The sequence below is a fragment of the Salmo trutta genome, chromosome 31 (genome assembly GCF_901001165.1).
Source record: "Salmo trutta chromosome 31, fSalTru1.1, whole genome shotgun sequence".
NCBI classification, from domain to species: Eukaryota; Metazoa; Chordata; class Actinopteri; order Salmoniformes; family Salmonidae; genus Salmo; species Salmo trutta.
This window is the reverse complement of record NC_042987.1, coordinates 29,815,623-29,843,498: the sequence shown is the minus strand read 5'-3', so window position 1 is coordinate 29,843,498 and position 27,876 is coordinate 29,815,623. Positions and strand designations below refer to the sequence as shown.

The following is a 27,876-nucleotide window of genomic DNA, read 5'->3' as shown; positions in this document are numbered from 1 at the left end:
AAGTAACCGACATGCCAAAACTATAGTTTTGTTAACAATAGATTTTTGGGGTGGTTGAAAAACTAGTTTTAATGATTCCAACCTAAGTGCATGTAAACTTCCGACTTCAACTGTACATACTGTATTTACATACAGTATGTTTAAAGAGTGTGATTTATTTTTGTTGTCCTGTTTTGTAACTGAACTTTAAATAAAAATCTAATTGAGGTTGAGAATAAAGGTTGAGAGCAAGACACAATGAATTGACATTAAGCAATTTATTATGTTAAAAGTTGTCTTTATTTTCACAGATATTCTATTCTGGTGACATAGTATTTCATACCGTTCATCATTGAATAAAATAAGACTTCATGTTGCATTCAGTTGTTGCTAGATCTGATAATTAATACTCTTCTTTTTACAAAAACAAATCCTCTTTAAAATTCACCTTTGACAGTGTTGCATTTCTTAAAATACCAATAGAAACTTTTTATTTTCACATTATTAATTGTGCTCGGTACAAAATATGCAAGTGAAGAACTCTCAAGTTTGACTTCATAGCAGTTGTACTCCGGGGTAGGGGATCTGGGAATTGGGTTTAGGGGGTATTTACAATGGGTAAGACTTGTGTCATGTGATCTGGTGCGGCGCTTCGAGCATTTCCATGAGGAAAGTATCTATGGGCGTATCTCCTATCAGCTTGAAGAAGAAGAGGTGCTCCAGACACTTGAGGCCAATGGAGCGTAGTGCAGGCAAACGCAGCAACAGCTTGGCAAATCTGACCAGGAGAGAGTAGATAAGAGGGAGGAGGGAGGATTGATTACTCTTGTCTGGGGTGTAATTTTAAAGCCTTATCAAATACATTTTATTTGTCACATGCGCCGAATACAACAGGTGTAAACCATACAGTGAAATGCTTACTTACGAGCCCTTAACCAACAATGCAGTTTTAAGAAAATCCCCCCCCCCAAAAGTAAGAGAGCGGCAGTAAATAACAATAGCGGGGCTATATACAGGGGGTACCGGTACAGAGTCAATGTGTCAATGTGCGGGGGCACCGGTATTGAGGTAATTATGCGCATGTAGGTAGAGTTATTAAAGTGGCTATGCATAGATAATAACAGAGAGTAGCAGCAGCATGGGGGCAATGCAAATAGTCTGGCTAGCCATTTGATTAGCTGTTCAGGAGTCTTATGGCTTGGGGGTAGAAGCTGTTTAGGAGCCTCTTGGACCTGGACTTGGCGCTCCGGTACCTCTTGCCGTGCAGTAGCAGAGAGAACAGTCTATGACTAGAGTGGCTGGAGTCTTTGACAATTTTTAGGGCCTTCCTCTGACACCGCCTGGTATAGAGGTCCTGGATGGCAGGAAGCTTGGCCCCAGTGATGTACTGGGCCGTATGCACTACCCTCTGTAGTGCCTTGCGGTCGGAGGCCGAGCAGTTGCCATACCAGGCAGTGATGCAACCCGTCAGGATGCTCTCAATGGTGCAGCTGTAAAGCTGGATCTGAGGACCCTTGCCAAATCTTTTCGATCTTAGTCCTGTGTTGACGCTTTGCCTGTTTGATTGTTCGTCTAATGGCAGAGTGGGATTTCTTATAAGCATTCTGGGTTAGAGTCCTGCTCCTTGAAAGCGGCAGCTCTACCCTTTAGCTCAGTGCGAATGTTGCCTTTAATCCATGGCTTCTGGTTGGGGTATGTACGTACAGTCACTGTGGGAACGACGTCCTCGATGCACTTATTGATAAAGCCAGTGACTGTGGTGTACTCCTCAATGCCATCGGAAGAATCCCTGAACATATTCCAGTCTGTGCTAGCAAAACAGTCCTGTAGTTTAGCATCTGCTTCATCTGACCCCTTTTTTATAGACCGAGTCACTGGAGCTTCCTGCTTTCATTTTTGCTTGTAAGCAGGAATCAGGAGGATAGAGTTATGGTCAGATTTGCCAAATGGAGGGCGAGGGAGAGCTTTGTATGCGTCTCTGTGTGTGGAGTAAAGGTGTAATGGCATACGCAAACCATGAAGATGAATTACGATAAATCGTCTTTAAGTCAGACTTAGCGGAGAAGGAATATGGGAAAATTAGAGCCTATATGGGTAGAGTAAAGTGTGATATTTTAAAGAGCTGCAGTGTCATACAGTAGGAAGAGTCAGACACATGAGACTGTTGAATGAATGGACATAAGTGTGTATGAGTGTGTCATTTACCGAGACTAGGGATTGGATTAAATCTGTGTCGTGGGAGATCCATGATATAGCTCGATTGAAATTGAAATGCAATGTTCCCGCGTTTGCAAAGACTGCATTCACGGTAAATACTGAATTTGTCGGCTCATTCTGAAATGTCCTTTACATTTTAGTGTGGGTCGTCTGGGATACTTCCACAATAGGGATTGAATGCAGCCCCAAATTAAGCAGAAAATGTATAAGACTGAAGGAGAGTGTGACTGTGAGAGACTGACCTGCCAGGCTGCTCCGGATATCTGTGTTTAGTGTAGGACTCCAGTGAGGCGTACACCTTCTCTCTCAGGGCCTCCACCTCTGTAGGATTAGACAGGCCCTTGGCATCTGGAAGCAAATAACATTCATAGACAGAAACTTACCCTTGTGCACACAGTAAACAGTACGTGAAATATATTTCTTAAAGTGTATTTGTAATGTATTTCTAAAAATGATTAAAAAAATATAAGCTAATTGAACAACAACCTTTAATGCTAAAATTAATGAGGATGACCATCCTCCTCTTCCTCCCTGGACGAGCTGCCTCTTGTATGATGGTAGTTACCTGGGTTGAAGAGGACAATGGCTCGGAGGCAGCCCAGCTCAGTCTTGTCCATCTGCATGTCTTTCATCTTAGACACCAGCTCCGTCAGCACCCTGGATACAACAACACAGTAAGAAAAGACATTGACAACAAGTCACGGGAAAAAAACACGGTAACACTTTATTTTGCAAGTCCATCTATAGATGCTCAACAAACTATCATTATAGACATTTCTACTGCAGTAGAAATACCAGGGCTACATTTCTAGCCATGTTACATAAGAGAAAGCTATAGTGTAGGCCACAGGAGGCTGCTGAGGGGAGGACAGATTATAATAATGGCTGGAATGGAGTGAATGGAAAGGTATCAAACACATGGAAACGTGTTTGATTCCGTTCAAGCCATTACTATGAGCCCGTCCTCCCCAATGAAGGAGCCACCAGCCACCTGTGGTGAGGGCTATGCATTACTATGGTATCCGTATTACACATGTCAAGGGGTTATACTGTTACAAGGTATTTTTCTCTGACCTGTCAAAGATGGAGCCCACCCCGGCACTGTGGGCACTGCTGCGGTGTACGTGGAGCCCCGTGGCCAATAGGATACCATCCTTCACTGTCACAGAGCGGTGGGAGAACGAGGCAATGAGCAGCTCATTCCAACCTTACAGAGAAAGAGAAAAACACACTGGTTAACTGGTGAGTTTAACTTGAATTGTGACTATGTTGTTGAGACTAGAACTACCTACATGTCCAGAGGGGTAAGGGTGTGCTAAGGAAACAGCTCTGTGCAAAAATATACTGTATTGTTCTACCACCACTACTCATAGCAAATATTTCTATCAATGCAGTAGATTAATCAATAGGTGTCTATGGTGTGTGAACAGGCATGGTGATCTGCTGTGCTGTAGCTGGAGCCTACCTGCCCGTAATAAGATGACCTGGTCGTCCAGGGGCAGCTCAGAGAAGTGGGGGATCCTCTTGGCCCACTCCACCAGGGTGAACAGCTGCTTGTCTGCTGCCTGGCAGATGTTGGTGACCGGGTCGTTCTTCTGTCAGACAGACAGAGACACACATGGAATATTCAATAATCAGCTATGAAAGAGGACACTGAGTTTGGAACAAATAGACATGTGTAGAGTGACCTCAAGCATTCAGGACAATGAATATGATTTGACGTAGTGGAGATCTGTCCATAGAGAGAGAGAGAGATGGGCGAGAGGATGGACAGAGGGAGGTTTGCTTACAGAGTTGCCTGCGCTCGCCTCCATGTAGGCTTCAGTCTTGGGTTCGATAGCCAGCTCCGCGTCCAGTATCTTCTCAACAGGCATGTCCTCGTTAAAACTACTGGTCGACTCCACCTCGTTATCACTCTTCTCCCGGCCCCGCTGACGCTCCTCCTGCACCGCTGCGCAGAGGAACACACAAACATGGGAGTCACACACACACACAGACACACACAGGCACACACAGGCACACACAGGCACACACAGGCACACACACCTTCTCTTTTCATGCCCATAGCCAGACACTTCTGATAGCGGCAGTATTGGCAGCGGTTGCGCTGGCGCTTGTCGATCAGGCACTGCTTGCTGTCTCGACACGTGTAGCTGAGGTCCTTCCGGATGGTTCTCTTGAAGAAGCCCTTGCAGCCTTCACAGCTGTACACGCCGTAGTGTTTCCCTGGAAGAACAATGAATATATAGAAGATCAATAATGTATCGATCAGATCACCTCTTACTGTATATGGACTGTTGTTGTGTGGTTCTCTCTGGATCTTATCATTCTGGTAATGCTGTTAGTGAGGGGATAGAATATGATGGAGCATTTCTTAAGGAAATGTTGTTTTGGCTTAGTTATCCTGTAGCTATGTTGATTAAGGTGGTATGGTATACTAGTAGTAGGGACAGAAGTTCTTCCAAACCATGGACCTTGTCAAGGGGATAAACTATGGTACAGTACAGTATAGTCTAGTCTAGTCTGGTAACCAGCTACAGTATAGTATGGTCTAGTCTGGTAACCTGCTACAGTATAGTATGGTCTAGTCTGGTAACCTGCTACAGTATATTATAGTCTAGTCTGGTAACCTGCTACATTATATTATAGTCTGGTAACCAGCTACAGTATAGTATGGTCTAGTCTGGTAACCTGCTACAGTATAGTATGGTCTAGTCTGGTAACCAGCTACAGTATATTATAGTCTGGTAACCAGCAACATTATATTATAGTCTAGTCTGGTAACCAGCAACATTATATTATAGTCTAGTCTGGTAACCAGCTACAGTATAGTATGGTCTAGTCTGGTAACCAGCTACAGTATAGTATGGTCTAGTCTGGTAACCAGCTACAGTATAGTATGGTCTAGTCTGGTAACCAGCAACATTATATTATAGTCTAGTCTGGTAACCAGCAACATTATATTATAGTCTAGTCTGGTAACCAGCTACAGTATAGTATGGTCTAGTCTGGTAACCAGCTACAGTATAGTATGGTCTAGTCTGGTAACCAGCTACAGTATAGTATGGTCTAGTCTGGTAACCAGCTACAGTATAGTATGGTCTAGTCTAGTCCGGTAACCAGCTACAGTATAGTATGGTCTAGTCTGGTAACCAGCTACAGTATAGTATGGCCTAGTCTGGTAACCAGCTACAGTATAGTATGGCCTATTCTGGTAACCAGCTACAGTATAGTATGGTCTAGTCTGGTAACCTGCTACAGTATATTATAGTCTGGTAACCAGCTACAGTATAGTATGGTCTAGTCTGGTAACCAGCTACAGTATAGTATGGTCTAGTCTGGTAACCTGCTGCAGTATATTATAGTCTAGTAACCTGCTACATTATAGTATGGTCTAGTCTGGTAACCTGCTACATTATATTATAGTCTGGTAACCTGATACAGTATATTATAGTCTGGTAACCAGCTACAGTATAGTATGGTCTAGTCTGGTAACCTGCTACAGTATAGTATGGTCTAGTCTGGTAACCAGCTACAGTATAGTATGGTCTAGTCTGGTAACCAGCAACATTATATTATAGTCTAGTCTGGTAACCAGCAACATTATATTATAGTCTAGTCTGGTAACCAGCTACAGTATAGTATGGTCTAGTCTGGTAACCAGCTACAGTATAGTATGGTCTAGTCTGGTAACCAGCTACAGTATAGTATGGTCTAGTCTGGTAACCAGCTACAGTATAGTATGGTCTAGTCTAGTCCGGTAACCAGCTACAGTATAGTATGGTCTAGTCTGGTAACCAGCTACAGTATAGTATGGCCTAGTCTGGTAACCAGCTACAGTATAGTATGGCCTATTCTGGTAACCAGCTACAGTATAGTATGGTCTAGTCTGGTAACCTGCTACAGTATATTATAGTCTGGTAACCAGCTACAGTATAGTATGGTCTAGTCTGGTAACCAGCTACAGTATAGTATGGTCTAGTCTGGTAACCTGCTGCAGTATATTATAGTCTAGTAACCTGCTACATTATAGTATGGTCTAGTCTGGTAACCTGCTACATTATATTATAGTCTGGTAACCTGATACAGTATATTATAGTCTGGTAACCAGCTACAGTATAGTATGGTCTAGTCTGGTAACCTGCTACAGTATAGTATGGTCTAGTCTGGTAAGCTGATACAGTATATTAGAGTCTGATAACCTACTACAGTATAGTATGGTCTAGTCTGGTAACCAGCTACAGTATAGTATGGTCTAGTCTGGTAACCTGCTACAGTATATTATGGTCTGGTAACCAGCTACATTATATTATAGTCTAGTCTGGTAACCTGCTACAGTATATTATGGTCTAGTCTGGTAACCAGCTACAGTATAGTCTAGTCTGGTAACCTGTTACAGTATATTATAGTCTAGTCTGGTAACCTGCTACAGTATAGTATGGTCTAGTCTGGTAACCAGCTACAGTATAGTATGGCCTAGTCTGGTAACCAGCTACAGTATAGTATGGTCTAGTCTGGTAACCAGCTACAGTATAGTATGGTCTAGTCTGGTAACCAGCAACAGTATAGTATAGTCTAGTCTGGTAACCAGCTACAGTATAGTATGGCCTAGTCTGGTAACCTGCTACAGTATAGTATGGTCTAGTCTGGTAACCAGCAACATTATATTATAGTCTGGTAACCAGCTACAGTATAGTATGGCCTAGTCTGGTAACCTGCTACAGTATAGTATGGTCTAGTCTGGTAACCAGCTACATTATATTATAGTCTGGTAACCAGCTACAGTATAGTATGGTCTAGTCTGGTAACCTGCTACAGTATAGTATGGTCTAGTCTGGTAACCTGCTACAGTATAGTATGGTCTAGTCTGGTAACCAGCTACATTATATTATAGTCTGGTAACCTGCTACAGTATAGTATGGCCTAGTCTGGTAACCTGCTACAGTATATTATAGTCTAGTCTGGTAACCTGCTACAGTATATTATAGTCTAGTCTGGTAACCTGCTACAGTATAGTATGGTCTAGTCTGGTAACCTGCTACAGAATAGTATGGCCTAGTCTGGTAACCTGCTACAGTATAGTATGGTCTAGTCTGGTAACCAGCTACAGTATAGTATGGCCTAGTCTGGTAACCAGCTACAGTATAGTATGGTCTAGTCTGGTAACCAGCTACAGTATAGTATGGCCTAGTCTGGTAACCAGCTACTGTATAGTATGGTCTAGTCTGGTAACCAGCTACAGTATAGTATGGTCTAGTCTGGTAACCTGCTACAGTATATTATAGTCTAGTCTGTTAACCTGCTACAGTATAGTATGGCCTAGTCTGGTAACCTGCTACAGTATATTATAGTCTGGTAACCAGCTACAGTATAGTATGGTCTAGTCTGGTAACCTGCTACAGTATATTATAGTCTAGTCTGTTAACCTGCTACATTATAGTATGGCCTAGTCTGGTAACCTGCTACATTATATTATAGTCTGGTAACCTGCTACAGTATATTATAGTCTGGTAACCTGCTACAGTATAGTATGGTCTAGTCTGGTAACCTGCTACAGTATAGTATGGTCTAGTCTGGTAACCAGCTACAGTATATTATAGTCTGGTAACCTGCTACAGTATAGTATGGTCTAGTTTGGTAACCTGCTACAGTATAGTATGGTCTAGTCTGGTAACCTGCCAAATTATATTATAGTCTGGTAACCTGCTACAGTATAGTATGGTCTAGTCTGGTAACCTGCTACAGTATATTATAGTCTGGTAACCTGCTACAGTATAGTATGGTCTAGTCTGGTAACCTGCTACAGTATATTATAGTCTGGTAACCTGCTACAGTATAGTATGGTCTAGTCTGGTAACCAGCTACAGTATAGTCTAGTCTGGTAACCTGCTACAGTATAGTATGGTCTAGTCTGGTAACCTGCTACAGTATAGTATGGTCTAGTCTGGTAACCTGCTACAGTATAGTATGGCCTAGTCTGGTAACCAGCTACAGTATAGTATGGTCTAGTCTGGTAACCTGCTACAGTATAGTATGGTCTAGTCTGGTAACCTGCTACAGTATAGTATGGTCTGGTAACCTGCTACAGTATAGTATGGTCTAGTCTGGTAACCTGCTACAGTATAGTATGGCCTAGTCTGGTAACCTGCTACAGTATAGTATGGTCTAGTCTGGTAAACAGCTCCAGTATAGTATGGTCTAGTCTGGTAACCTGCTACAGTATAGTATGGTCTAGTCTGGTAACCTGCTACAGTATAGTATGGTCTAGTCTGGTAACCTGCTACAGTATAGTATGGCCTAGTCTGGTAACCTGCTACAGTATATTATAGTCTGGTAACCTGCTACAGTATAGTATGGTCTAGTCTGGTAACCTGCTACAGTATAGTATGGTCTAGTCTGGTAACCAGCTACAGTATATTATGGTCTAGTCTGGTAACCAGCTACAGTATATTATAGTCTGGTAACCTGCTACAGTATAGTATGGTCTAGTCTGGTAACCTGCTACAGTATAGTATGGTCTAGTCTGGTAACCTGCTACAGTATAGTATGGTCTAGTCTGGTAACCTGCTACAGTATAGTATGGTCTAGTCTGGTAACCTGCTACAGTATAATATGGTCTAGTCTGGTAACCTGCTACAGTATAGTATGGTCTAGTCTGGTAACCAGCTACAGTATAGTATGGCCTAGTCTGGTAACCTGCTACATTATATTATAGTCTGGTAACCTGCTACAGTATAGTATGGTCTAGTCTGGTAACCTGCTACAGTATAGTATGGCCTAGTCTGGTAACCTGCTACATTATATTATAGTCTGGTAACTTGCTACAGTATATTATAGTCTAGTCTGGTAACCTGCTACAGTATAGTATGGTCTAGTCTGGTAACCAGCAACATTATATTATAGTCTAGTCTGGTAACCTGCTACAGTATAGTATGGTCTAGTCTGGGGCCTGTTGTGGTGTTTTACCTGAGGATCGGTCCCCACAGATGGCACAGATGTGCTTGGACATGGACCCTGGGCTCATGCAGCCGTAGCTGTTCATGTGACCCAGTCCAGCTAGGCCTGGAGGAGGCTTGATGTCCTCACTGCTGCTCACATTGTTCAGAGAGTTCATCTACAGAGAGGGGAACATCGACAGCAGAGAGGGGGTTAATGGGGTGTGTGTGTGTGTGTGTGTGGGTGTCTCACTTTCGCCAACTGGCCACTGTATCACCAAGGTCAAAAGTAAAAAGTCACCGACTCGCAGCTTTCCAGTGTTGTTTTAGACAGAACTCAGCACTTCCGGGTTCAGCAAAGATCAAAGTGAGTGATGTATCATGTCAGTCTTTCTATGACAACATCCCTATTTCAACCATGCATTAGCTATACAGTACACAGTCAGTGCCTTCCTCAGTGCATTTGTGTGTATGCATGCGTGTCAATCAATGTGTATCATTCAAACATAATAGCCCGAAGGTGTGCTAACGTGTGTTTGTATTCACTCCTCCCTTGTCTTTTCTGCCTCCCCTTCCACATTACAACCTAATCGGAAGTGTTTTTTCCTTTGTCATGTGACCTGTTTCCTCTAGGTGAGGAAGTAGCAGTTTACTTTGAATGTTTACTCTCAGTAAACACCCACAGTCAACACGGACACAAGGTTCTTAAGGAAGTGCACAAAATGATATCTGCTGATACCAGTTTGAATTCTAATCGAACTCAACTGAAAACACTCAATTGAAACCTGTTACATGCAGTTCCACATGAGACAAGTAGAGGGAGGTAGTTGGTCATTAAAAAGCAACTGCCTTGAAAATCAACTAATCCCTTTGAAAATGGCCTATGTGGTATCGATATGAGTCATAAACAGTTAATATAGTGTCAAAATTGACAATAAAGTCTAAATAGGGTAATTTTTGTAATAAAGTCAGTCTGGTCTAAAACGGAGTTTGGAAAAATGTTGCGTTAAAGGGTAAATGAAGGTTGGGTTTTGATTTGACGATGTCCCTTTGCCCACTATCATGGGGTGACCAGCTGCGGTGATTGCTCTCTATCCAATAGTATAGACAGTAAGGCAGACCTTCCCAGCAGCTCTGACTTTGTTTACATAAGACAACACATCGTGCATTTTTTTTACATGAGAACTACTGCACCAAACACCTTGGTTAGATATAAAATCGTGCAATTAAAACATCCTCAGCAAAAACGTCTAAATAAATTACAGATTTCTTGAGTTATCTTAGATTCATTCTGGGGATTTTGAGGAAGTGTAATATGCTTCCGTATCTACAGTGTCTCATGGGGGACAAACATCATTAACCAAACTGTATCGGTCAGAAAACACACGTCCAAGACTGAAAACTCGTTTTTGAAATGAGCAACAGAAAAACACATGTGCCAATCGGTGTGCTCAGTCGCTCTTTAAGGAAACTTTATAAGCTACTCTGGGTCTAATAGAGATTACTTATATTTGTCCTGTTTCACACATGTACAAGTGTTGGTGTGAAATGGAAATGTGTTTTTTGCATATCCCTCAGGGAGTGGGGTCACGGCCAGGGATCAGCCATTATAGATGCCGACCCTGGAGCAATTAGGGTTAAGTGCCTTGCTTGAATGGCAGATCGACAGATTTTTCACCTAGTCGGCTCTCGGACTCAAACTAGCAACCTTTTGGTTACCGGCCCAACCGCTAGGCTGCCTGCCGATCATTATCAGACCATGAAGTATTTGTGTTCTTTGAAATACTTTGAGTTTGATTGAGCCTGTCTAGAGTGCCAGAGGGGCGGGGTTTACACTTTAAGGACGATTCCATTGGTTCCATTGTGCCAGATAAGCTCAATAAAGCTCAGCTAAAGTATTAGAAATAGAACAAATACTATTTGATCCCAGGTCTGATCATTAAGAACCACACAATGGATTAAAAAGTTATGAGAACATCCTCCTAAAACTGCATTATCCCGACAGTGAGGGATGTATGTGCTGTGCTATACAGGCATGCTCAAATCAAATAAAATTGTATTAGTCACATGCGCCGAATACAACAGCTATAGACCTTACAGTGAAATGCTTACTTACGAGCCCCTAACCTAAAATGCAGTTTAAAAAAATACGGATAAGAATAAGAAATAAAAGTAACAAGCAATTAAGAGCAGCAGTAAAATAACAATAGTGAGACTATATACAGGGGGGTACTGATACTGAGTCAATGTGCGGGGGCACTGGTTAGTTGAGGTAATATGTACATGTAGGTAGAGTTATTAAAGTGACTATGCATAGATGACAACAAACAGAGAGTAGCAGCGGTGTAAAAGAGAGGGAGGGGGCAATGCAAATAGTCTGGGTAGCCATTTGATTAGATGTTCAGGAGTCTTATAGCTTGGGGGTAGAAGCTGTTTAGAAGCCTTTTAGACCTAGACTGCTGTACACACACACACACACACACACACACACACACACACACACACACACACACACACACACACACACACACACACACACACACACACACACACACACAGGTCAAGGGACTATTGCAGGTCAAGAGACCAGCCTGGGTCTAGTGTGGTTGGGTAGTAACAGAGCTTTCTGGCCCCTAGTCGGCTTACCGCTGCGTACTGTATTATACTGTAGACTAAAAGGCGACAGGGTCGACACACACACACACACTCACATACACACACTCAAACTCACGCACGCACATACACAAAGGCAACATATGCACGGATGACCTATATAGTTAGTTTACACACCACATCCCATGTCTCTCACCATGTCTCTCACACATATCAGCCATGGGGCCCTTGTTGAATACTTCATATAGCCTATACATTATTCACAGTGCTCTTAATACTACTGACTTTTCTATACACATTTCTCTGTTGCTTGGCTCATTGAAAGTGCCGGCTCATTGAAAGTGTCTACTTCTTTGAGACCAAAAGGGAACTGCACTATTAGCGGTAAGAAGAAATCCAATTTTAACATCCTATTGGCAATAAATGGATCTGAATCTGACTATTGCATATGTGACCCTATTTGCTTTACAGAAGCCTGTTGGCACAGCTGTCATTAGATTACTTCCATTTGTGTTCTCTTTTCTGCTAGCTAGCCTTCAGGGCTTTAGCTTAGCAGGCTGGGTCAATGATATCTCCCTCCGACTCACTAGCCATCACGCCTCAATAGCTTAGCTCAGTTAGCTCCGAGTGGGACAGCCAAATACAATTCGCTCATCCCCTCTAGGGCAGGCAGAGGTCCAGTGGTAAAGGCAGGGACTGGGCAAAAAACGGTCAGAAAAGGAGACATTCTAGATTCTATTTAATGCAGGACGGAACGGCAATGTTTTTTTTAAACTAACTGAATAAAATGTTTAACTTTTAAATTCACAAGAGTAAGTGGACAAGAGTAAGCCTCTCTTTTCCCCATTTGTTATCTATTTGGGACTTGGACTCGGAGTAAGTGGAAGCGCTGTCTCACTAATGGAGTTGGGACGAGTGAAGTGAGCAACAGAATAGAATGAGGTTCTATTTCTAGGGCAGTGATTCAGTTGTAGTCTGTGGACATGAATGAGTCTGGGTCAGGCTAACCTAATGTAGCAGGCCTGAGCTGTGTTTCTTTCTTTCTGGTCCTGACGAGAGAAAAAATAACTGTCAGGGGAGGTTCTCCTCTGCACTGGTCAACCAATCCAGTAAATGTGGAGGAGATGTTAACATAGAGTGTTGCCTTGTTAACATCCAAAAGCAGAAGTTGTGTCACAGGCTTTTTGAATTTTCCTTGAAAACCGGATGCATTTTTGGCGACCCCACTAAAGGTGGGGTCAGGCTAGCCTTCTAGGTTCTGTTAGAACAGTGGTCACTGACCAACTGGTCGATCTCCAAGGCATTCCTAACAATAAAGCCTTGCGTTCCTATTTGTATTTATTTGTCTCACGCTGTTGGCGGTAGGTGCACCTGATTCAGCTGCCCTACATGCCAGGTAGGTGAAGTGTTGCAATTTAGAACCATTTCATGTGTCTGAAGGTACAAACTCTGCCTTCCTGGAGGGCCCGGAGAGCAAATCTGTCTGAAGTAATGTAGCAGGTGTAAAAGAAGCTAAAGCAAAGTTGATACTGTGAGATTTCTAAACGTTTAAAACCATGACTAGAGAAACTGTCAAAGAATACAGCAAAGAGCTGCTGGTTTTATGACTGAGTTCATGTTTAAGTTTTTACTCTTTTTATTCAACAGTTTTATAAGCCATAAAATGTGCATTCTTCCTACTTCCACTCGTGCTACAACCAGCACTGCAGCTGTAATGAATGAGTAGGAAAGTGTGTAGATAGGCTTGCGTTGTTATTATTAGCGGCTTGGGTCTTCTTTAATATCGAGGAATATTTAACTTTCTCTGGTCATTGAAGTAACAACATGAATTTGTGCATGAGGCAGAAATAATGCAGTGCGACTCGAGCTTCACTATCAGCTGGAAGACGGTGTCCTTTTTTGGTCAGTGGAGGAAAGGGAGAGCGCAGGGACGTTAGGAAGTAGACCCTCAGGATGCTGCGCTCTGTCTCCTCTGAGACTGACAATCAAATGCAGGCACCATCAGCCCAGTAAAATAAAAATAAAAAGCAAATGATTTGAATGTATGCTCTCTCAGCTGTGCCTCACATATAATACAACAACTGATCTATTACCGGTGTGATCATATAATCTACCTCAAATTGTTTAATATAATATAAAAAGTAGTCCGAACAACAATACATTGGCAGGGGAATTAAAGCAAAGCCAATATGCAGTGATAATGTATTGGGCCTATAGCCTACTGCACAAACCTCATTGCTACAGTACTGTTTTTAATAGGTTAATGTTGCATAGGCTTACGTTTTTCAAGTCCTGTAAAAACAAATTCTGAGCAGTCGATCTCAACCTGCATTTTTGACTCAGAATGTGACCTTGACTCAGAATGTGACCTTGACTCAGAATGTGACCTTGACTCAGAATACGATCTTGACGGGTTGGTGACCACTGTGTTAGAAGGATGCAGATGACCACTAAGTAGTCTGAGACTACTGTAGTATCAGCTCTGACAGACAGTTAGAAATACAACAGGCCAGGAAAGGCTAGTCAGCTGGGTGTAGAGTAGTCTCCTTCAATTAGCATGGGTTTGAAGCTTGGCATGCAAGGCTAGGGCATTGAGAAACTCATATAAGTGACAACAATGTATCCAATGCAGTAGTTCCAAAGCTACTTCGGTGGGTCGACTTGCCTGCTGTAAGGCCTCTCATATTTTTAGTGTGTTCGTGTTTAACAAGTGTGTGTGTATAGGCGTGAGCATAAATAATTGTCCAGGAGGCAGTGAGCCTAGAGATGAAGAGTGTTGGGCCTGTAACCGGAAGGTCACTGGTTCTATTCCCCAAGCCGACAAGGTGAAGAAAAATCTGTTGATGTGTCCTTGAGAAAGGAACTTAACCCTAATTGCTCCAGGGTCGTTGTCAATAATGGCTGACCCCTGGCCATGGCCCCTGTCTCAAGGGGAGTTGGGATATGAAAAAAATACATTTCCAATTCAAAAATAGGACAAATATAAGCAACTAATTATTATGCGTGTGAATACATTGACCCTTACCTGTGGGCTGGAGAGCGTGCTGAAGCCCATGGTGGGAGTAGGGGGGATGGAGACACCTGGGGAGGCCAGAGAGGATGAGGTGATGACGGAGTACGGCGAGCCGCCCTGCCCGTTGAACGGCGAGCCCAGGGTGCTCATGGGAGACGGGAGGGGCTGCCCGGGGTTGACAGAGGCACTGATGACGGAGGGGTGGTGATGATGATGATGATGGTGGTGATGATAGGGGTGGTGGTGAGGGGGCCCCACCATGGTGCTGAGGGACTGAGACGGGGTGGAGCTCAGGTGCGAGACCTGCACAGAAGAACCTGTAATCAGAGCAAAAAAACAGCCAATCAGAGATGAGAATGAGGAGTTAGGAGACACGGCAATCAATAAAAGAACAGAACAGAATGGAACACAGCAGGGTTTTATTCATTAGAGCACACCGTAGAAAAATGTGCTACAACTGAAAACAAGCATTTCTTATTGGACCAGTTCATGTAGTTGGTGCCTAATGAATACGACCGTGATCTATATAAATTATATTGTCCTCAAAAGAGGATAACCGTTTTCATAGGGATCAATAAAGTGAAACGTTCAGATGTTGCAGGTAGAAATATACAGTGTAGAACCAACACTCTAACCTATTCTAGTCTATTCCATATGAAAATAAAATGTTAATGACTACAGCAAAAGACCTTGGTTCTGGTTCACAGACGGTGTGATGAGCAATCAGACCAGAGAATAACAACTAGACCGAACTAGACCCACATCAGCCTCTTTTCACAGCAAAACGAGGTGTGATTAGACAGCCAGCGGTCCAAAATGTCCATCCCTCCATTTAACATCACTAATCTAGCTGGTAATGCACTGTGATGGACCTGATGTAGCCTGATATAGCTGGTCGCTTGGGGGTCAGTGCATGGGGAAAACCTGCATAAGGGACTTCCATATATCACCAGAATAGCCCAAAAGGTCAGTGCAGAGACAGGCTACACTGATCTGATCATTCATAGGAGCTTTATAAGGTCATATTCACATTATGCATCAACATGAGGAAATGTCAGGGGGATGTTACAGGGACGCTAGAGGGATGATAGGGCAACATCATAGAGCTTTTCTCTATGATGTTAGCCAAAATAACGACAAACATTAGCCTACATAACGACGACTAACATTAGCCTACATAACGACGACAAACATTAGCCTACATAACGACGACTAACATTAGCCTACATAACGACGACTAACATTAGCCTACATAACGACGACTAACATTAGCCTACATAACGACGACTAACATTAGCCTACATAACGACGACAAACATTAGCCTACATAAGGAAAGTGAGACTTTAATGCTGCACAAAGATTGTTTTTATGAAATTGCCATGATTGTATACAAACAACAGAAGGTGATAGAAGGTTATTTCCCTTCCAAAACAAACCGACTAAAACTCCCATTATAAACCTACGTCATCGAAAAATCATATCAACAACACCAATCCAACAGAAACATAATGCAACAGAGAGGGCTTTATCAACTATCACATCTATTTACATGTATGTAGATTGTAGCATGGCCAGGATTTTCTTTCTAGCTGGAATATAGAATGACAGGTTGACATTTCAGGCCCCAACAATTTAAGGTTGGGCTGTTGGGCAGAGCTGTGTGTCACAGGGTTAATGGGGGGTGGCATTTGCATGGGGCATGGTTTCAGGGTTGCCGTAGTCAGCCCTGGGTACAGGGATCTCTCTCATGTTACACAGGACAGAGTGGGATAGGTCAGCCAGACCAGCAGCGCTCGGACGCCAGTCTACAGTGGTCACTGATACTAGCATGTGTTAGTGGGGTTGGGATGTTTTGTGTGCCAGTGTTAAATGACTACTTGATTTTCATGCACACAGAAAGTCTCTCTCTCTCTCACACACACACACACACACACACACACACACACACACACACACACACACACACACACACACACACACACACACATAATCATAGCCACACATGCTTCACACCATAATCCACGCATTACAATAAACATAACACTCACACAAGTATAAAAAGGTTCTATCTATAAACATAGCAAGTCTAAAACAAGCTAAAGGAGGACAAAGGCACTTCCTCATATTGTGTTGTAACAGCTGTAGGTTTAGCAGTTTCTCTGCCAAACCAGACGCAGGAAGCCCCGATGTATATTTAGACAGGTTGAGCAGAATCTAGAAAATAAATGTGTGCGTGTCTGTATGTGTGTGTACTTCTGATCACACACACACTTTCACCAACTGCCCACTTGTGTCACAAATGTCCAAAGACACCAACACACAGCTTACCAGTTTTGTTGAAGACAGAACCCAGCACTTCATGTTCAGTAAAGATCACAGTGAGTGATAAATCATGTCAATCTTTCTATGCCAACAAATACATGCCCACATACTTCAGTTAATTCATGTATTAGCTATTGTACCTAGCATACAGTCACTGCCTACCAAGTCAATGTATATTACCCTGGACTATATGTATGGTCGAAGTGGCCATATTGCTCCCACAATATCTATGTTACTCACTGTCAAAGTCAGGAAGGAGCATCAGGGGCTGGTAGTTTACATACATATCTAACTCTGATTGGCTAATGTCTATTAAGTCGCTTTCCTCTTTTCCTCCGGAATCTCCGACACCTGCTATGATTCTCATGTCTGCAGGCGATACCTCGGAGGATCTGCAGGGGGCTTGACCCTTCCAACGCAGGCGGCGGGCTGACAGCCCCCGATCATGTGTGTGTGTTACAAGCAGCTGTAGAGTGGCACACACACACACACACACTCTCTCTCTCTCTCGCTCTTTCTTGGCACAGCTCCTCCTGTGATATTAATGCCTGCTAAATGTCAAATTCCAACAGCAAAGAGCCCCACACATGTACAAACACATACACACACACACACATTAATAGGCATATTTGAGCAACACACACATACACATATGAATGTACTTGAGTATGTCACCATACAATCATCATCTGGGTTAAGTAGTTTAGAAGTGTTTTCAAAAAAACAATTTTCACTGACTTTTATAGAGATACCTATCATCATAATAAAAAAATATGATCAGTGAGCGCCTTAGCTTAATCATGTAAAAAGCAGGCCTGTAGCCTTTTGGCCTGGTCTGGTCTCCCCTGTCGTATTCATTATGATCTGAGTGCCAAAACTGATCCTAGAAAAGCCCTGGCCTGGTGTGTGGAGACAGAGCTCACTCATTCCTGTCTAAATGAAGATGATGTCTGATCAATCAGGGACTGTATAATCCTCTTAGCCAACCTGGTTATTTACCGTGTGTGTGTGTGTGTGTGTGTGTGTAGGTAGGGATGGGGTGTATATTAGAGGTAGTGGGCTGGAAGCGGTTGAGTGGGGGCTTGGTCTACACGACAGCATGCAGCATGCTGAGGCACTGTAGAACATATTTCCCAGTTGCTCGTTATATGACAAACATACACATTCATTCACACGTGCAGTCTCCGTCCCTGTTCCATGTGTATAAAGGGATTTGGCCTAGAAAAGGAGAAAATGCTATCCTGTCTGTCGGATGGGCTCTCTCAAATACCCAGTGGGGGATTGGATTACTTTTTAATTAAAGATGTCCCTTCTCTGTTGCAGACTTGTCCCTTTTTCCTGTTGAAATGACAGAAGATGCACCGAGCAGACATCATTAACTTGTATGGCTTAAGTATGAGAGGAGAGTGAAGTGATATAGAGAGTCCATTCAGTCCAACTCAAAGCTTCACATTCATTGGTAAAACAATTCAGTATTACATGGGAGGATACAGTAACTTTGCTAATGGTTACTAATGGTAATATAGAGTCAACTGCTGATATACTGTATTCGTAATGGCTTGGGACCACTGGTGAATGGATTCATGCACTAAACCAGATATGCACGTTTTCCTTGTTCACTTATCAGGAAATCACACTGTATCAATTCCTATGGCAGAGGACATCTATTTCCAAGATGATTGTTCAACGTTGGTCTGACCGATATGAATCTATGCTTCAGGATTGTTTTGATCATACGGACTTGGACATTTTCCGGGTCGACGTATACACTCAGTGACTGGGTTCATCAGGAAGTGCATACAGGATGTTGTTCCTACCGAGATGATTACAATTTATCCATCCCAGAAACCATGGATAGTTGGCAGTATTCACACAAAACTGGAAAGCGCGAACACCACATTTAACCACATCCAGCTATGACCTCCGTAAGGCAATCAAAGAGGCAAAACGCCAGTACAGGGACAAAGTGGAGTCGCAATTCAACGGTTCAGACACGAGACTTATGTGTCAGGGACTCCAGACAATCATGGATTATAAAGGGAAAGCCAGCCACGTCGCGGACACCAATGCCTCGCTCCCGGACAAGCTAAACCCCATCTTCGCCCACTTTGAGGAAAACAACATTGAGCCGCCACCATGGGCCCCCTCCGCTCACGATGACTTTGTGCTCTAGTTCTCTATGGGTGACGTGAGTAAGGCATTTAAGAGTGTTAACCCTCGCAAGGCTGCCGGGCCCAGACGGCATCCCAAGCTGCGTCCTCAGAGCATGTGCAGACCAGCTGGCTGGAGTGTTTAGGGACATATTCAATCTCTCACTGTCCCAGTCTGCTGTCCTCACTTGCTTCAAGATGTCCACCATTGTTCCTGTACCCAAGAAAGCAAAGGTAACTGAACTAAATGACTATCACTCCATAGCACTCACTTCTGTCATCATGAAGTGCTTTGAGAGGCTAGTTAAGGACCATATCACCTCCATCTTACCTGACACCCTAGACCCACTACAGGTTGTATTCAGCCCCAACAGATCCACTGCCCTATCCCACCTGGACAAGAGAAATACCTATGTAGGAGTGCTGGTCATCGACTACAGCCTTTAACACCATAGTGCCCTCCAACCTCATCACTAAGCTTAGGGCCCTGGGTCTGAACCCCGCCCTGTGCAACTGAGTCCTAGACTTCCTGATGGGCTGACCCCAGTTGGTGAAGGTAGGCAACAACACCTCTGCAATGCTGATCCTCAACACGGGGGCCCCACAAGGGTGTGTGCTCAGCCCCCTCCTATACACCCTGTTCATCCATGACTGTGTGGCCACGCATGTCTCCAACTCAATCATCAAGCTTGCTGACGACATAGCAGTTGTAGACCTGATTACCAACAACGACGAGACAGCCTACAGGAAGGAGGTGAGAGCCCTGGCAGAGTGGTGCCAAGAAAATAACCTCTCCCTCAACATCAACAAAACGAAGGAGCTGATCGTGGACTTCAGGAGACAGCAGAGAGACATGCCCATGCTCTCTACATCGACAGTAGAGAGTGCTAAAAGCCTCAAATTCACAGATACACCATGCATTATGTTGGGCTGTATCAGCGCCTGATACGGCAACTGCACCGCCTGCAACCGCAGGGCTCTCCATAGGGTGGTGCGGTCAGCCTGACACATCACCGGGGCCACCGTGCCTGCCCTCCAGGACATCTACAGCACACGGTGTCACAGGAAGGCACGGTGACCCCAGTGATGTGTCAGGCTGACCGCACCACCCTATGGAGAGTCCTGCGGGTTGGAGGCGGTGCAGTTGCGTGACCGGCTGCATCACCACCTGGTACGGCAACTGCACCGCCCACAACCGTAAGGCTCTCCAGAGGGTGGTGTGGTCTGCACAAGGCATCACCGGAGGCAAACTACCTGCCCTTCAGTACTACTACAGCACCCGATGTCACAGGAAGGCCAAAAAGATCATCAAGGACAACAACCACCCGAGCCACTGCCTGTTCACCCCGCTACCATCCAGAAGGCGGAGAGTACAGGTGCATCAAAGCTGGGACCGAGAGACTGAAAAACAGCTTCTATCTCCAGGCCATCAGACTGTTAAACAGTCATCACTAGCCGGCCTCCGCCCAGTACCCTGCCCTGAACCTCAATCACTGTTACTAGCCAGCTACCACTCGGTACTCTACCCTGCACTTTAGAGACTGCCGCATTAGGTACATAGAGTCATTGAACACTGGTCACTTTAATAATGTTTACATACTGTTTTACCCACTTTATATGTACATACTGTATTCTAGTCATGTCTCATCCTATATAACTACTGCTGTACACACCTTTTCTATTCATATACTGTCCATACTGTCTATACACACCATTTTATACACTGAGTAAACCAAACATTAGGAACACCACCTTAATGTTTTGTACACTCAGTGTATATATTTTATCTCATATGATACATAATGTACTGTAACCAAGACAGAGTACCTCTCTCCTATAGCTACACACCAAACTGCACCATTTGACTGTTATCATATTACTTACAGTACATTGTGGTTTGACTTTTTAATAATTCAACTCTGTTACATTTAGAAATGCCAACTCTGTTACATCTGTTATACCAATCTAAATTTGTGATTTTTATAACTGTTTTGGCTTTTCAGCAACACTGTCATTATAACTTCATGATAAAAGACAACACATGCTACATACAACTGTTTATGTATTCACACAAATAGCCTTGGACATGTGACAGTGACATAAGACCATTACAAATGCATGTGGTAACAGGCGTTGAATTAACCATTTCATACATGTTCACCATCATTCCACGCATGCATCTTCATGAGTCTGTTTTCTAAGCATTGTGTAACATCATATACAATGAATAAAGTCATTAACCACATTCTGAGTGGGTTCCCACTGTATATAGAAACTCTGATCTCTCTCTCTCTCTCTCTCTCTCTCTCTCTCTCTCTCTCTCTCTCTCTCTCTCTCTCTCTCTCTCTCTCTCTCTCTCTCTCTCTCTCTCTCTCTCTCTCTCTCTCTCTCTCCTATCTCTCTCTCTCTCTCTCTCTCTCTCTCTCTCTCTCTCTCTCCTCTCTCTCTCTCTCTCTCTCTCTCTCTCTCTCTCTCTGAGGTTAACATTTCCATCCTGGTGTCTATTTCATGTCCTGATTAACAGAGGTGGGGGGGCAGTCATATGCCATGTGGCCAGGGGGTAGCAGGGGAGGGGCTCACGTCTGTGGCGTTTGGAGAGGGAGTGTGCACGTGTGTGTGTGTGCTTGTGGGGGGGGGGGGGGATTAAAGGGGATTATCCCCCTGGAGGAGATGGTATATTGAAGCAGCTCTATAGAGCTTTTGGGCAGGGGAGGAACCCAGGACATGGTGCTGCTGTACGGAAAACAACTGGAGCTTCGCCAAGGCTAGAAGCTTTTCTATACTGTGCCTTCGCTGATCTCTGTCTCTAAGAAACTGGCCACTATCTCTGACCACAATTGAACTCACACAACAAAAACAAATTCCCAAAAAGCTGATAAACATCTCGACATTGAGACGTTATGTACAAGCAGTTACTGTATGGCATAGAAATAGAATCACTATTTATGTAGACGCTCTATAGGCTATTCTATTCAATTCCCCAATAATCCTACAAGAGACTACAAAGTTGTGAAGTTTCCATAAAGAGTAAAAGCCAACCACTGAGCCCCTCTATCTGTGGGAGCTGCACTGCTCTCCTATTCTACTGAAGCACTAGCATTGGCTACCCAGACTGGGCCCACTACAACTGGGGCAGAAAAATTACCAATTAGATAAGGGAGCTGATTCACAATCACAAGCCTGCCGGGATACACATCAGAGCACCGCGCCTGGCCCTGACTAAATGTTATCTAATGGCCGGGCCTACCAGCCCTGTATGTTGACACCATTTATGTCTCTGTTATTTCTGAGTTTCCTCCATACAAAGAGAGACCGACAATCAAAACAAATGACAATAAAATGACAGAATGAAGAACAGAGCGGTGTATAGAGAATACTGGTTATAGCATCAAAGCACAATGAGTCGGGTACAAAAGAGTAGCCCACGGCAACAAGCGTGGTTGAAAGTGGAGAGCAGGGCAGCAATAAGGGGTATGATGAGAAGACAGACAGGGACCTGAGATGAATCCTATATGTTGGATCAGGTCTGGACATAGCCAAGTTACTCAAAACCCCACGATGTACATCACATTAAAGGAGTTGAGCAGAGACGACTGTGGGCGGACTGAATATACAACTACATAGAAGGTCCCGAGTTATCCAATTAGACGGACAGAGAGACAGACAGACAAATACACAGACAGGTACACAACACACACACACACACACACTCATGCATTTGACGAGTACCAAGCTACATACTAATAGCTGTTAAGAAACAGGTGTCTTGTTGAATGCCAAGTAAGATCGAGGGAGGGAGGGAGAGAGAGAGAGGGAGGGAGGGAGGGAGATAGCGAGAGGGAGGGAGAGAGACCGAAGGTGCCACTTGATCTCCCCACTCTCTTCCCTCTCTTTATCTCCTAACCCCTTTACAAACACAGCAGCACATAGAGGGCCTCTCAGTGCCCAGGACCCAACACAACACAGGCCTTGTACTACCTATTAAGGGACATCATCAAATAATTGTTAATGAAACATGAGGCCCATGTTGGGCCATCGGATCCCACTGTGTGAAGAGAGAGAGAGAGAGAAAAGAGAGAGAGAGTGAGAGAGAAAGAGAGCGAGAGAAAGAGAGAGAGCGAGATGCAGCTTATCTCTCAGTAGGCCTTAGTTCCCAGGAGAAGACTCAGAAGTGGATACTCATCCTATGGAGCACTGCTTATGCTGCAGACACTACATGCTATAGCGCTGAATAAATCAACATTAGTTTATGTGGGCTTCATCCCAGACAGACAACCTTGACTTGGTCTATCTGTCTTCCATATCAGTCGGTCTATTGATCCATCTACATGTCTGTCTGCCTGCCTGTCTGCCTGCCTGTCTGTCTGTCTGTTTGTCTGCCTGTCCATCAGCTTTCCCATCTGCCTGTCTGTCTGCCTGTCCATCAGCTTTCCCGTCTGCCTGTCTGTCTGCCTGTCTGTCTGCCTGTCTGTCTGCCTGTCTGCCTGTCTGTGGTGTGAAGCCCCATATGAACTGATGGTGATTTATTCAGTGATATCAGGAAGTCTCAACACTGATAGTGATTATAATGAGTACTACAGAGAACACCGGTCGTTAAATCAGACTGCCATCCCAGTTCTATACCGTATGGGGGCAATTAAGAGGGAGTGCATAGGAAGGAAGCATGATAGTGTTAATGAATAATTAACAAAGTAGAACTAGGGGGACTTTTGGGATATTTGAGGAATCAGAGTCTTTTTTGACATCCTCTTCTTGTTCTACTGTTGATGAATATAATACAGCAACATCTGTTCCCAAACCTGCGTCTAAATGTCGTCTTATTACAACAGCCTTTTTCTGTTATTTTTAAACAGACATTTATGTAACAACCTTTTCATGAACAAATATGGTCAGCGCTGAGAATTATGTCAATGGTATAATAACACATGAAGAGACATGTCCATTAGCAGGTTTATTAGCAGGTTTAGAGTCACTGATTTACCTGATGGCTTGCAGACAGGGGAAAACAAGTATGTCAAACTACAGTATGGAGCCTGAGCAGAAAGTAGGCCAGATAGTGTACTGAGGTTCATTGATCTTTGGCTGACACCAGTGGAGAGGCTGTAGACCCAGGATGCTGCTCGTGTTGACTTACCCTGTCTACAGATAAACTAAAACACAGCATGGTACCATATAGAAAAAATACCAGATTAACTCTCGCTTTTCATTTCCAAAAAGCCTCCGCTGAAATGGGTCATTGTCTTCTAGTCCTGCTGTTCCAACACCAACAGTTTTGTCCTATTTTGGCCGAGAGAAAATAAAGTAGCTTACAGTATATTATAAACTGGATGGTTCGAGCCCTAAATGCTGATTGGCTGACAGCCATGGTATATCAGACCGTATACCACGGGTATGACAAAACATTTATTTTTACTGCTCTAATTACGTTGGTAACCAGTTTATAATAGCAATAAGGCACCTTGGAGGTTTGTGGTATATGGCCAATATACCAAGGCTAAGGGCTGTATCCAGGCACTCCGTGTTGCCTCGTGCCTAAGAACAGCCCTTAGTCATGGTATATTGGCCATATACCACACCTCCTCGTGCCTTATTGCTTAATTATAAACTGGGTGGTTCGAGCCCTGAATGCTGATTGGCTGACAGCTGTGGTATATCAGACCGTATACCACAGGTATGACAAAACATTTATTTTTAAAGCTCTAATTACTTTGGTAACCGGTTATAATAGCAATAAGAGACCTCCTCAGGCCTTATTGCCTAAATATAGTGAAGTTATCTTCACATAGCCTGGCATGAGATAACATGTACAGTAGTTTAAATACACCATCAAACCCTTTGAAATGCATGAATGGTGCTAACGAAGGCAGTTTGTCAGTAATCGTGTAGTCTCAAACCGTTCTCTCGCATCAAATGAAATCAAATTGTATTAGTCACATGCACCGAATACAACAGGTGTATGGCGCTACGGTCACGGCTGTGAGTGCCATGATCTCTTCCTGCAGCAAGCAGTCAAAGAGAGTGAGAAGTCATGTGGCCAAGTCATTCGGGTTTTCACTGCCAATGGTGATTAGGAAGGCTGACATGGGATCAGTCCTGTTGACTATGGTCAGGGCTATTCGGAATCCTTGGGACGTCCCTACTCTAAATCCTAACCCTAAACCCTACCTTTGCCTAACCCTAACCTTAACCATTTTAAATGTCAACTTCAATTGGGTAGGGATGTCCCAAGGATCCCAGATAGCACGGACCCTTGACAACACAAGCCTACTAACACTCTTGTCCACTGACTGAGCCTCTCAGATATGCATATTTTTTTTAACTGCACTGTCGATTAGGGGTTCGTAAGTAAGCAGTTCACCGTAAGGACCTTTAGGGGTTCGTAAGTAAGCAGTTCACTGTAAGGACCTTACAGTGAACTGCTTACTTACGAACCCCTAATCGACAGTGCAGTTTCAAAAAATATGCATATCTGAGAGGCTCAGTCAGTGGACGAGAGTGTTAGTAGGCTTGTGTTGTCAAGGGTCCGTGCTATCTGGGATCCTTGGGACATCCCTACCCAATTGAAGTTGACATTTAAAATGGTTAAGGTTAGGGTTAGGCAAAGGTAGGGTTTAGGGTTAGGATTTAGAGTAGGGATGTCCCAAGGATTCCGAATAGCCCTGACCATAGTCAACAGGACTGATCCCATGTCAGCCTTCCTAATCACCATTGGCAGTGAAAACCCGAATGACTTGGCCACAGGACTTCTCACTCTCTTTGACTGCTTGCTGCAAGAAGAGATCATGGCACTCACAGCCGTGACCGTAGCGCCATATGGCTGGTTCCTACTCCACTAACGTGTCCTGCCATTGCATTGGTGCATTACAGTATGTGTTACTAGTGAATTATATTTGATTGAATTGTGAACTAATGTGAATTCAATGTGAAATCAACAATAATTTGAACCATGTCATGTGATTTAGGTTAAAAGTTGGGTGAAAGAAATTACTACATTCTCAAAATTCCTTTACTTTGATGACTTTTTGCAAATCAAATCAGTTTTCCACGTTGATTCAATGTCATCACATATGGGTTTTTTTCTGACGTAGAAGCAACATTGATCCAACCAGTTTGTGCCCAGTGGGATCATAGCAGAAGTCAGACCATGCCAATGTTCAAATAAAACAAAGTCCACCGCTGCAGAGGAGACGAACCCATACAGATCAACTTGTCCCACACACATTTGTTCACATAACTAAACCCTAGAGAGAGAGAGAGTGGAAGAGAAAAATAGAGTGAAAGAGCGAAAGAGAGTAGAGAGAGAAGAGAGTGAAAGAGAGAAAGAGAGTAGAGAGAGAAGAGAGAGAAAGAGAGAAAGAGAGTAGAGAGAGAAGAGAGAGAGAGAGAGAGAGAGAGAAAGAGAGTAGAGAGAGAGAGAGTGAAAGAGAGAAAGAGAGAGAAAGAGGGAAGTAAAAATAGACCAAGATGTCTCAGATTCCTGGTCCAATGTGGAATAATGTCCTCTGTAGCAATATGAGCATGTGATTACACAAACATAAAATGCTGAGGAAATAATGGATTTGAATCCTTCAGAATCCTTTCTATAGCAGTATAATTTACTGCATGAATGGATTCATGTTTGTTCTGGTAATAATCCCCAAAACTGATTCAGTGACATATTTGCTGTCACACTTTGTCTGTTTTTTTATTTATTAATTCATTATTGACAATAGTTGGTGTATAGAGTGTAATAATCAATACTTTTACACTAAAATCTAAATATGAACAGGGAAATGATACAGTCGCCTAGGCTGTATGGAAACACAATAGAATGGAATAGAAAATAATTTGCATTTCCAATACAAAGATAGAAGGGTCCACGGGACTGCTTATTCGTGGTTTGTGTTGTGGCCTCATTGTCGTTCTTTGATAAAAAAAAAAAGATGTTTCAATTACAGAACCATTTCAGCCAATTAAGAATAGCCTACTAAAGAGAAGTAGAGCTTGCAGTGAAAAAAGTAGTGTCGGCCTACCCTCTCAATGTGGTCTTCTTGACGAACTTTCCTCGAGAACAGCGGTGAGGTGAGTGAATGTATGGCTGTCGAATGGATAAGCGCTTCTCTGCCAAGCCAGACCCATAAATAAGAACAAGGCAGCGAACAGTTTAACAAGAGGCGCGTAAGAAAGGCCATAAATTACATAAGCGCAATTAAAGTGCCAACCCCTGACCCTGACAGAGGAGCAGAATCACTATCAGCTGACTTGAGCATTGGCACTGCCTCCTTGTCAATCAATACACATTAGGCGCGGGACAAGTGTTAACTACATAGATAACATTGCCACGCGGGATTTATTGCCGTCTGTGTAAAGTCGGCTGTACAGAGGGAATTCGGAAACTAAACAAACACAGCACAGAGAACTGCAAGAGCAGCCTATGCGGGATATACCGCCCGCGTCTCAAGACTTGATAGAGAAACGGAAAAACATACTTACTTAGATGTAGATAAGAGTCATTGTTATCCATAACTGTATGGACGTTATTATTATTGTACGTTTTTTCTCTCCAAGATGAATGTTCTTGTTTAGCGTTCATAGAGCAGCATCTCTCTGTGAACGTCGTCCCCGCCTTGACTGAGTTCTCTTCTTACTGTTGCCTGACTGGGCTAC

The 27,876-nt window shown here is 43.5% G+C and overlaps 1 protein-coding gene across 3 annotated transcripts; it reads right to left on the bottom strand.

The window, feature by feature from the left end:
• Positions 1 to 256: 256 nt before the first annotated feature.
• On the bottom strand, positions 257 to 27,876 carry LOC115169906 (retinoic acid receptor RXR-gamma-A). Of its 3 annotated transcripts, XM_029726019.1 has the most exons (11): positions 27,703 to 27,865; positions 27,243 to 27,330; positions 14,770 to 15,074; positions 9,163 to 9,310; positions 4,243 to 4,422; positions 3,987 to 4,147; positions 3,662 to 3,791; positions 3,271 to 3,403; positions 2,762 to 2,853; positions 2,439 to 2,544; positions 257 to 757 (listed from the first exon to the last, which is right to left on the bottom strand). In XM_029726019.1, the coding sequence occupies exons 3-11, from the start codon at positions 15,016 to 15,018 to the stop codon at positions 610 to 612; spliced, it is 1,347 nt and encodes a 448-aa protein (XP_029581879.1). In that variant the 5' UTR covers positions 15,019 to 15,074; positions 27,243 to 27,330; positions 27,703 to 27,865; the 3' UTR covers positions 257 to 609. The 3 variants fall into 3 exon arrangements, with proteins under 3 accessions (XP_029581879.1, XP_029581878.1, XP_029581877.1); XM_029726018.1 differs by lacking the exon at positions 27,243 to 27,330 and having other exon boundaries at positions 27,703 to 27,876; XM_029726017.1 differs by lacking the exons at positions 27,243 to 27,330; positions 27,703 to 27,865 and adding an exon at positions 17,321 to 17,574.